This window comes from Phycodurus eques, chromosome 8 (assembly GCF_024500275.1).
Source record: "Phycodurus eques isolate BA_2022a chromosome 8, UOR_Pequ_1.1, whole genome shotgun sequence".
Lineage (NCBI taxonomy): Eukaryota > Metazoa > Chordata > Actinopteri > Syngnathiformes > Syngnathidae > Phycodurus > Phycodurus eques.
Genome location: NC_084532.1, coordinates 22,157,912 through 22,170,310, shown reverse-complemented (window position 1 = coordinate 22,170,310; position 12,399 = coordinate 22,157,912). Strand labels below are relative to the sequence as shown.

The following is a 12,399-nucleotide window of genomic DNA, read 5'->3' as shown; positions in this document are numbered from 1 at the left end:
CTTCATTGATTTCTCACACATTCCCTTACTCACTGTCGCCTGCTTTGCTTCTCAGCGCACGTATTGTTGAGTCAATTGTATGTCTCTTAGACATGGCACTATTGATTGTTCAAGTCCCTTGTGGTGATGCGGGGGAACTGCTTTAACTGGAGAACCGGCATTGGCTATCGTGTTTTAATTGACAAGACCATTGTTTCCCAACCTTTATCGAGACAAGGCACATATTTTGTATTCTGACGGCACACCACCCCAAAAAAAAAAAAGACAAAATGTATCCTGAAATAATTTTTCAGGCTCAACATCCGCCCTGCGATTGGCTGGCAACCAGTTCAGGGTGTACCCCGCCTCCTGCCCGAAGATAGCTGGGATAGGCTCCAGCACTCCCGCTACCCTAGTGAGGATAACCGGCTCAGGAAATGGATGGATGGATGGATGGAAGGCTCAACATCCCTGAAAACTCACCAATGTTCACAAGTGTGTGGATTCTGGTCTTATAGGGGTCCCAAACATGACCCCACAAAAGTCCTTCAGCAGTGCCCCTAGGAATGTTAGACAAAATTAGCAACGTTATCAGTTTCATCGATCAACACGAAATTGCGTGGACATTCCTGTTCGAACGAGATGAATGAAAAAGTCTCAAGGATCCATGGCTGAAACTGTACAGGAAATCAATGGTTTTTGCTTTGAAGTCAGTGGCTGTTTCCGGTATGTGCAGTATAAGTGGCCGCACATGGCATCATTTCTGGTGCTCCATGAAATGATTTTATATTGACATCTTGACATGTAAAAATCATTGTTTTTTGTTTTTTTTTTGTATTTAATTTTTGCTTCTTTGTGGAGACATAAGGGGTCTTCACGGATTTTGCTAATAAACGTTTAAGTGAGAGGTTAACGATGTCAAGGAAGTATGACAGCTTGGTTGCTCGTAGATCTCTGCATTTGGGGGAGGAGCTAAGGTTAGCTCGTGGCTGAGAGTGTGTTAGCCACGTTTATGTTGTTGCCTTGTCGAGTGGTAAATTAATAACACAAGCAAATCAACGATGCAATTGTTCTTTTTTTGGTTCAAATGAATTAAGATTACATCACAGTAACTTGGTAGTCTTGGAAAAATTTAGATGGTAGTGTGTTTGTCTCCTGAAAGTTTAACAGTAAAAGTAAAATTGTGCATTTTTACGGACTCATTAGTGTGGGGAAAATATTCACTTGAAAATATATTGTGTACATGGGGACATAAGTCGGTTCCCCGATGAGAGCTACAGTCCAGTGTATAGAGTATATTTTATTATTCTGGAGGGCCCAGAAGTGTTCATACTGTATATTCATAATGCACTCTGGGTCTACCTTGAAATCACCCCTGTTCTTCTCCCAGAATATGATGATGTGTGAGAACACAATTTTGCTCTCTCATGAACACAGTTATATCTGTTTGGACAGCCTCCATGTTTCTGCTAAAGGACGGTCTATTAGGATATAGGATACCTATATCTTGGAGTCCTCATGGGCTCACAGCCACCTAGTTCTCCACCTCACATGGATCTGTGTCAATCTCCCTGATGCAGCAGCCATGTTGGCAGTCGGACACCCACTGGTTTCATGTCGGTCGTCAATGGAGCAGAGCTGTGTGAGTGGCAGGCAAATAGTCGGTGTGATCGGAAGCTATTTTGTTCCAATTTAAATGGAATGTACGGGGTTGCTACTTTTCACAGCTCTGGGAATTGCGGCTTACTGTGTTCGTAATTGCACTGACCAATAGCCGCATGAGGGAAAAAAAAAAAAGCCACCTGTGTGAGACATCCAACTGATCGATCAAGGAAAACTATGGCTAGAGCTGAAAAGAAGGCCCAAAAGCAAATGTTAGTAACATCAGCAACAACCTCTAAAGGGCAGGAGCGAACATGAATAAAAATACACACACAAAGAGTAGGAAGGCCAGGCTAGGATTTGCACAAAAAGTACTGCGATGACCCTACAAAAATTCTGGAAGAATGCGTAACCTTTTGCAAAGGCAAAAATTGGGACAAAGGATCTGCTCATGGCGGCACGGTGGCCGACTGGTTAGAGCGTCAGCCTCACAGTTCTGAGGACCCGGGTTCAATCCCCGGCCCCGCCTGTGTGGAGTTTGCATGTTCTCCCCGTGCCTGCGTGGGTTTTCTCCGGGCACTCCGGTTTCCTCCCACATCCCAAAAAACATGCATTAATTGGAGACTCTAAATTGCCCGTAGGTGTGACTGTGAGTGTAAATTGTTGTTTGTTTGTATGTGCCCTGCGATTGGCTGGCAACCAGTTCAGGGTGTACCCCGCCTCCTGCCCGATGACAGCTGGGATAGGCTCCAGCACGCCCGCGACCCTAGTGAGGAGAAGCGGCTCAGAAAATGGATGGATGGATGGATGGATCTGCTCATTATTCCAAACATAAAGCACATCTGTTAAGCACCGTGGAGCTGGAAAGAGAAGCGTTGTGAAAAAAAGTGAGTTTAAAAAATAAGTATGATTAGAGCTAAAAACTGACTTCTGTTGATTCATAGTTTATTTCTTTAAATTTCAATAAATCTTGTTCTGCAATGTTAAATGTTTGAGTATAAAATTGGATCAAAAGGCTGGAGGGTTGTGACATTCACAAACAAACCAAATCTATTGACTGGCTCATTAACATGAATGATGGGATTGGGACTGAGGGTATGTGCGTTGAATGCAGTGATTTGATTTAGCAGAAGCAGAGTGGAAAATTCCACCACAGCTGGCAAGCAGCCAGCAATGATTGTGGCGCACACTAAACACACTGCCAAAATAACAAAGGAGTTGATCAGCGTCAACTTAATCTCCAGATTTAAACCCTAAAGAGGATGCATTTTACATTACAAAGCTGATACTGAAGGGAGTAATGCAAACATCTAAAAGAGGCTGATCTAAAAGCCTGGAAGAATGCAACAGTTTTGTGATTTCAGAACTAACTCCTACTATTAATACAAAGTAAATCATGAGTCGTATTCACTTTAATTTATTCAAGTCTGTCTGTTCCAAACTAAATGTCTTCTGTATACAGCAAAAATAAAGGAATTAGCCCCACTGTGCTAACACTTTTGGACCACCATTTTTTTCATCGTATGAAAACATAAGTGAGCACAGCCATGCAGGAAGGCCACATTTTTTTCAGTTCACTGTGTAATGCAAATATTCTCAGGTGGCTGCACAGATAGACGTGTCACTGCACGACGTTGACATCCACGTTGCTTTATGTTTGTCTCACACCGCTCGTACATGCTCATGTTTTCATGCTCCGAGGTTGACTTCTCGCGTCTCTCTCCTCTCCAGGCGTGCTCTTTCATTACCGCGCTCCCCCCGACCGTTACGCCCTGTCCTTTGCCGACGCCAAAAGGGTGTGTGCTGAGAACTCTGCGACCATCGCCACGCCGGGTCAGCTGCAAGCCGCCTTTGCTGACGGCTACGAGAACTGTGACGCCGGGTGGCTGTCGGACCAGACCGTACGGTGAGGTCCCAAAGTATCTGCTTTGTCCCTTGCAAATTTAAAGGCATTATGGTAAAAAGCATCTTTTTTTGTGCAATGGAACAACTTGTCAAAGAAAATAAAAACAAGTGATTCCTTGACTATCTTCAAAAGAGCCATCAATTACACAATTTTTAATCATATTTTAATTTGTTTTAATGATCCAATTTTGGCTTATCTTATGTTATTAAAATGTATCGCTTTATTGCCCTGCTGCTGCCGCCATTACCCTGTTTTTCAGGTTTATGCACCTTAAAAGAAAATTTGTGATTACTAACACACTGTACATAGCTTTTATTTCAATATTTGAATTCCATTGTTCTTTTATCTGTTAGATTGCGTATTTGATGTTGCACTGTTATGTCTTTTGTTTTATGGTGCATTTACGTGATGAGAATCACAATGGAAATAAGGCCTTGGGCTTTATTGTTTGTATCCTTGGTGACAATGCTTGATTGCATGTCGGGAAGTGCAGCCAGTCAGAACTAGTAAATGATCTTCCACCTGTTGCCATACAACAGAAAACAGAAAAGCAGCATTTAGTGTAACTAAATAAGGCCCAGATTTCACACTAATTTGTGTGTGCTGTAAATTGAGATGATTATTTCACTATGATGTAAATTATAGGCAGAAGCAATTATTTGACAAGTTGACTTAATTACTTCACATCAATGTTTAAAGATTGAAGTCGACTAACCCCTTATCACGTACTTTTGACATCTCTGCTTCCATTCGGCTCCCACTAATTACAACTACATTCTGCGTAATAATTGGGTTGTATTTTGAATCATTTGTTTTTATTTGTTTCCATGTCAGTCTGTCGAAATATGTCTTTATGTGAAACCGTTCTGTGGTGCAAAAAATGTTGGGGACCGCTGTACTGCACAAAAAAAAAAAAATACCATGACTCGACTTTCATGACATATAGTTAGTTATTTTTAATTGTTTAACCTCTAATACTGTATGCTTTTTTTGGGGGAGAAATGATGCACAAGGGACAACAACCAGTTAAATTTCTACAACCAATTATATTTCAACACATTTTAGTGACTCTCTGGATACGTGAGTCAATATGGTACCCTTGAAACCGTCCGACCCCCAGAATCCTATTGGCACCTGTTTCTGTTCTTCATCCTCACTTGACGAGGAGGTCGCCTTCAAACTCAAAAACAAAGCGCTATGATTTTTTTTATTTTTTTTTTCACTTATATTAATAGCTCCGCCTTGGTGGAATTCTATGCTCTACTTTGTGGCCTTGTAGTTACATACACTACTCACAAAAAAAGTCAGGGATATTAGGCTTTCAGGTAAAATTTCAGGATGACCTAAAATGTACTATAACTTTGAGGTGAACTTAATTTGATCTTTTCCAAAGTTTTGAATGCACATGTCCAACTGTTCAATTTTTCAGTCCTTTTTGCACAACTTGCTGTTCTCTAACAAGGAGCTGAATGGAAAAGTCACATGCTTGATCCATGAATTGACCATTCAACATCCTGGTTCAGTCAGAATTGGTATTTCAACAGTTCTCTTAATGCTTTTCACATTTTGACCTCATGACACCAAGCGGCACCTAAGAATTTTTCAACAGTGACTCACCAGCAGGCTTCAAAAATGAAGTTCTCAGATGGACGTGGCCACTGAGCTTTAAGGGTCACAGAGTGTCAACGGGAGGTTGCAACAGAGATACAGAGAGAGACTGGAAGAATCACTAAAAGGCAAAGAGGTGGACATCCTTGGAAATGTTCATGGCTCAAACACCTATTGGGAATTTTGCTGTTCAGGTCCTTGTTAGAGAACAGCAAGTTGTGCAAATAGGTTTAGAGGTCAAATGAAGCTCCTACTGTAAAGTTTATAGTGCATTTTAAGTTAAGACCGAAATCCCACCCAAAGGCCCAGTATACCTAAGATTCAGTGAGTAGTGTACTGTATATGATCGTTATGGCATTGCTAGAACAACAAATGGTGGCTTAAGACTTTTTCACAGTGCTCTATGGAGTATTTTCAGAGGATGTCGGCGCTCCATGATTGCTCCTAATAGCATGTTTGTGCACACATTTGAACAACGCTCCTCACTGTCAGTCATTCCAGCCCATCGACGTTAGTAGCCGCCGAGCTCGACTGGGCTCATATTTACATTTTAATTACACATTGCTGTGGTCGTCAAGGAGACTGAGTGACTCTTGTCTCGCTGGCAGGTTTTTTTTTTTTTTTTTTTTTTTTTTTTTTTTTTTTTTTTTCCCCCTCTTCCGCCGCCCCCCCCTTCTACTTCCTTTGTTTCCACTGGGGACACGGCTAATTGCTCCACATTTGAGGAGGCTCGAAGTGAACATCAGCCAAGTGTCCAATTAATAGCGAAGCTGCCATTGATTCATCAGCTGGAGGGGGCTGGGAAAGGAAACCACAACACAGTTTTCCTTGTTCTCGCATGAAAACAATGTCTGGGAAAAAAGCATGTAGTGCGTGCTTGTGTGTTTGCCGCATGTACTGTATTATTGGTGCCCAAGCAGAGTCTTTTAATCATCCCCATGTAAAATAATAGTTCAAGCCGGTGCCAGAATATGGATAGCCAAAGGACTGGAGGAATTCTTGATGCTTTTAACCTCTCACTGGCTTCCCGCCTCCACCTCCCTCGTGTGTGACTTGTGTTTAGAAACAATCACCAACCCAAGATGGATGTGTAATTATTCTACACTAAAGGGAACAACTTGTTTCTAATTGCCTTGAGCGTGTTGTGACTTATGAATGGCGTGCTTTCTCTTTATTATGCCATCGGGGGATTTTATTTATTTATTTATTTTTTTGTTCCCAGGGACTTTGCATTTTCTTTTTCAGGTTAATTTTGAGAAAATCTGATAAAATATGATTAAAGCTGAGGAGGGAATGAAAGTAATTTATCTAGAAAGGAGACAGTCGTTCCTAACAGTGGAACCAGTGACCGCAAAGAAAAAATAAATGTGATATCCATCATCCATCCAGAAAGTAAATCCCTCGATTTACACCCTATACAGCACGGGTGTTAAACTCAAGGCCTGGGGGCCAAATTTGGCCCACCACATCATTTTATGTGGTGGGCCAAAAGCAAATCATGAGCATCGACTTTGTTTCTTGCTAAAATACCAAAATGGCAAAAGTTCTTCACTTTGAGATATTTGTTACAGTCCCTTTTTTGAAATACGAAACCATTATTTGCCATCTTATTTCAAAACTACTCATCCATCATTGTGTTGTGTGTATACTAAAATGAGACAATCATACTTTTGTAAGGGTCACAGCCATGATGGCCCTTCGAGGGAAACCGTAACTTCCGTTTGGCCCACGACAAAAATAAGTTTGACACCCCTGCTAGAGTGTGGTTGGGCAAAGTTTTGTGCTGAAGGGCCGCAATTATTTTTTTCACGCTCTCTTCCAATTTCAGTTAATAGCAAAAACTAAAGAATTGCCCTCACTGTGTCAGTAATTCTTCTACAGAGTGTGTTTTCTTCAACCAACTCTCACTGTGCTCTGCAGGTATCCCATCCAGTCGCCTCGGCCCGGTTGCTATGGCGATCGTGACGACTCACCCGGCATCCGTAACTATGGCAATAGATTCCCGGACGAGCTGTTTGATGTCTACTGCTTCGCCAGGCAACTACAAGGTAGGCGACCAGAGGAGACAAGGGTCCTTCCTTTGGGTTTTAGTCCGCCTTCCACCAGGATTTAAAGCTCTGTTGGGCCAGCCTGACTTTGCGGATTATTTCAAGGGGCTCTGTTTGTTTCTGTTCTGCACGGTGGTGGCGGTTATCATACATAATACGTATAAACATCTCAAAAAGTACATGGCATGCATATGCTTTTGCGTGCCCTGTACTTTTTTTTCCTTTGTAGATTGTTTTGAGTTTGTTGTATTTATCATACAATGTGGTTGTAATTGTTAATGACTTGTAAGGTTTGATCACATTACACTAATTGTATGAAAAGTCTACGTTTCCTCCAAGCGTGCTGCATACATTTTGGACTTTGTGGATTATCTCGTTTTTTTTTTTTGTTTTTTGTTTCCATATTACAGTGGTGCCTTATTCTAAGAGTTTAATTTGTTCTATGACCACGCTCAAAACACTCAAATCTCAAAACAGCTTTCCCCATTGAAATTAATTGAAATGCCATTATTGTGTTCCAGCTTCTCCCCCCAAAAAACTACCAAAAAATGTTTTTCTAATAAGAATAATAGCACTTTAGAATATTGTAATTAATATATATATATAAAATAATAATAATAATAACACAAAATTAAACCGTTTTTGACACATTTTTAATTTCAATTCAATGGACATTAAGCTGCTCGGATATAGACTGTCTCAGCTCCTCAGTATGCTGCAGCAATGTTAGTCGTTTTTTGCAGACGATAAAGAAGTATTCTTATATTATCTGTCTACGTGTCTTGCTCGTTTGTATTCAAATAACTGTCGCTTAAAGGGTTATAACATGGCAGCATCGATGTTCTTCGTTAGCCCATCTGCAGCGTTTCCTATTATACGGTATGTTAGCATTATGCCAATGTACTTTGAAGCAATATTATGGCTTGCATCACTAAAAACTCGTAAGTCGGGAGACTCGTATCTCAAGGCACCACTGTATATTATATAATACTTTATACCAACTGAGGTGGAGATTTTGCACATTTTGAATTCCAACACTTTTGCGAATCCCTTTTATAAGGGAACTGAGCAGTCTGTTTCGCCCTCCCAGGGGAAGTGTTTCACTCCACAATGGAAGAGAAGCTGAATCTGGCCACGGCCTCCACCCATTGCCATTCGCTGGGAGCCCAGCTGGCCACCGTGGGCCAGCTCTACCTGGCCTGGCAGGCCGGCCTGGACCAGTGCGACCCGGGCTGGCTGGCCGACGGGAGCGTGCGCTACCCTATCAACGTCCCACGGAAGAACTGCGGTGGGGACGAACCAGGCGTGCGCACGGTCTACAGCAACCCCAATCGGACCGGCTTCCCCGACACCACGGCCATGTTTGATGCTTACTGCTACCGAGGTACTGTCTTACAGCCCTGTGTGTGTGTGCGCGTGCGTGCGTGTGATTACTATAGTGACAGTAAAGAGCCTTGTGGCCTTGTGTTTTACAAGCATCAAGCGCCTGTGAATCGAGAAGCTTTGAAGTCTTATCTGCATTAACACTGACCAACTAATAAGTGCAATTAAATTATTATTGTTAACCAGGCACTCATACCCAGCGTCAATTATTCTCAATGTCACAAAAAAGGATCTATCCATGGGTTGGGCATTTTATAAAGTGAACTGATGGGAACTCGTAGTTGAGGTGAAATAAATAAATAAAACAAATGTGTATGTAGTTGTTATTATATATATAGATATGTGTATATGTATATAAAATGTATTATAATAAAATTAAGAATTATTTCATGAAATGCATGATTAACAATATATCAAATCCATGTATTAAACTTAAAATGTGTATTTAAAATGGTTTATTTTAATAATAAAATATTAATTCATTGTCATTATTAATGTTCTTATTTATATAATTGATTATAACGAATAAACCAATTACCTAAAAATAATATTTATAGTCAGGGATTTTATTTCATAATTCAATTTGTAAACCAATTATTTAAAAAATACATTTAAAAATGCCTTTAATGTTTTTTATTTCAATAATGAAATAATAATGCGTTACCATTATTAAGTTAATTTTTAATGTATCATTTTATTAGAATAAAGTTACAAATTATTTGATAAAATGCATGATTAAAAATGTATAACATTTTTGTGTGAATGAAGAAGTACTACTAATCCACATTCCTATGAGGGTATTTTCCAGTCTGCAACCAAGAAAGAATGATTGCCTTTGACAGGTGTCACGTCATAAAGCTTGTGAATAACAATACATTTTAAGTCAACAAAAAAACAACAAGGGAATAGAGTGCATTTGTCAAAACAAGCTTGTAGATCATTATCTTTACAACACGAAGGCTTGAAACAAATTATGTTTTCCAGAAAGCTCAAGGGAGATGAAAATGTCAATATTGGCCTGAATAATAGACTTCCTCCTTTACAGACACAGGCCAAGCTACTCCGCTAACTTCCCTGTTTGGCGACGTACCCTCAACAACACTGTGTATGCAAAATTGCGTGACAGTGCATGAGTGGTACGAGAATTAGAGTAGACATAAGAAATGAAGTTGGAGAATACAAAATAAGAAATGGTATCAAACATTTTAATGAAACTCAAAAAAATTATTTTATTCTTCTGATTTTTATTGCTGGTCACTCCTATAAATGACATCAAATTAACGTTGGACAAGAAGTAGCTTCAAGAGTGTTTAAATGATACGATCCATAATCTAAAAATATTATACAAATAAAAGAAAAGAGGAGGCTTGTATATAGCAAGCGACTGTTTGTTTCTCGTCAAAACTGGACGAGCAATCAAAAACGGGATCTAAAAATATAATAATCTGCTTCAAACGTAGTAAAAAAAAAAAAACCACTTTCTTTGGCTCATGAATTTGTAAATCCGACTCTGTCAGTGCCTTATCAGGCACGAATATCGCTCCATGTCACTGCCAAGAAACGATGTTGAAGTGTGTTCAGTTTCATTGAGACAAAAGTGGTACTTTGCCTCCGTCTTTTGGCATCTGTAGGTAATTATAAACCTTTTTGGGGGGCGCTCCAATTATAGACAGATTTTCACTATTTGCAGCAAGGCTCGGTCCCATCCCTCCATTTTCCGTACCGCTTAGCCTCACTAGGGTCGCAGGCGTGCTGGAGCTTATCCCAGCTATCTTCGGGCGAGAGGCGCAGGGCACACCCTGAACTGGTCGCCAGGCAGTCGCAGGGCACATATAAACAAACAACCATTTACACTCACATTCACACCTACGGGCAATTTAGAGTCTTCAATCGACCTACCACGCATGTTTTTGGGATGTGGGAGGAAACCGGAGTACTCGGAGAAAACCTTGGTACCATCTTCTGCATCTAATTTGATTAGACAAGAAACCACCACGCAAACTCCACACAGGCGAGGCCGGGCTTTGAACCCCGATCCTCAGAACTGTGAGACAGATGTGTTAACCAGTCGCTCACCGTGCCGCTGGCTTAGTCCCTAAATATATTTTTTCTTTGCATAAAAATGTCCTGCCGCCAATGTTTATTAGTCCACTAAAATTAAAACATGGCATCACAATTTATCAAAAATTAATAAAATGAATGACTAAAAAAAGTATTTACAAAAAAGATAAATGTAGTATGAAGCAATAAACATAAAATGACATTGAACACCTTTTTACTTTTTAGTAAAAATGTTGAGGTGCTTATGTTTATCACTTTTTATAATTGTTTTAAAATTCATTCAATATTTTAAAAAATTAATGAATAACAAATGACTCGAAAATAAATAATAAATGTATAATTACAATTTTTAACTACTACTTTTTAAGGCAAAATATTTTAATGAGGGTCAGTATTTTTGAAAAACTATTTAAAAAAATAAATGCTAATATATCAATAAAAATGAAGATGCATGTAATAAAATATAGTATAAAATAATACATTAACATTTTCTTTCTAAAAATAATTCCTGCTGCCCATGTTTAGTTATTTTTTTTTAATGATAAAATAAGGGGTCACAATAAAAACAATCTTAAACAAAATGCATTTAAATAACATGTATAAATGAAAAATACCTCCAAAAATAAACAAATAAAATAAAATGCATAAAAACTATGAATCTCTTTAAGTATAGGTGTCCCTTGTGTGTGTGTTTATTTTTATTGTTTTTTTTGTTTGTTTTGTTTTGTTTTGTTTTTTAGCCCAGCAGGCTGCAGATGTCCACACCTCAGAGGCCCTCGCTTTACTCCACCCCTCCATCCCAGCTCCACAGGCTGACTCCTCACTCAGTGACACCCAACAGGGCGCCCCATTTCCCGAGACCCCTGCTTGGACCGCCCTGGCAGACCCGAACGAAGCGGCCATGAGCAACTCCTCTGACATTTCCGACGAGCACGTGGTCATCCGTTTGAGGCCCGAGCAGGGTTGGGATGTGCAACAAGATGACGTCCCGACCAGCGGGTCCCACGGAAAGGACCCCGACGACCCTAAAGACAGCAATGCGTCGGCAGAGCTGGAGAGTCACGGAGGTTCAGCCCAAGAGGAAGATCCTTCTTTTGATACTTTCCCATCAGTGGCCTCCACCACCGTCAAACCACACACTAGTAAAAGCGTGCTGGCTGACATTGTCAACACGCTGATGAAACCCTTCAAGTACTGGGTTGGGACAGGAACCTCCGACAGGAACCAGACTTTCAGCTCCCAAGCTAGTGAAGACAAGGGCGGCAGCGACAACGCCATCCCGGAGCACGGGAGTGATGCTTATCCCTCCAGGCTTCTCCATGCGAGTGGATTACAGAGTGCTTTGGAGGGTCTGTCCGAGCAGGAGAAAGAGGAGGGGCCGCTGGTTCCATTAGTGCCTGCAGTCAAAAGCGCAGGGCAAATTGAGTCCACTACGCAGATGGAGGGCAAATTCACTGATAATGGTAAGAGCTTTATTTATCCATCCATCCATCCATCCATCCATCCATCCATTTTCTGAGCCGCTTCTCCTTACTAGGGTCGCGGGCGTGCTGGAGCCTATCCCAGCTGTCATCGGGCAGGAGGCGGGGTACACCCTGAACTGGTTGCCAGCCAATCGCAGGGCACATACAAACGAACAACCATTCGCACTCACATTCACACCTTCGGGCAATTTAGAGTTGTCAATTAACCTACCATGCATGTTTTTGGGATGTGGGAGGAAACCGGAGTGCCCGGAGAAAACCCACGCAGGCACGGGGAGAGCATGCAAACTCCACACAGGCGGGGTCGGGATTTGAACCCCGGTCCTCA

At 40.9% G+C, this 12,399-nt stretch overlaps 1 protein-coding gene across 3 annotated transcripts in view; it reads left to right on the top strand.

The window, feature by feature from the left end:
• Positions 1 to 12,399, top strand: part of ncanb (neurocan b) — a 149,287-nt gene that overhangs the window by 75,525 nt on the left and 61,363 nt on the right. For all 3 annotated transcript variants that reach the window (XM_061684629.1, XM_061684628.1, XM_061684630.1), the window contains exons 5-8: positions 3,313 to 3,487; positions 7,016 to 7,143; positions 8,234 to 8,527; positions 11,328 to 12,050. In XM_061684629.1, the coding sequence (XP_061540613.1) occupies positions 3,313 to 3,487; positions 7,016 to 7,143; positions 8,234 to 8,527; positions 11,328 to 12,050 (1,320 nt within the window). The remainder of the gene's footprint in view (positions 1 to 3,312; positions 3,488 to 7,015; positions 7,144 to 8,233; positions 8,528 to 11,327; positions 12,051 to 12,399) is intronic.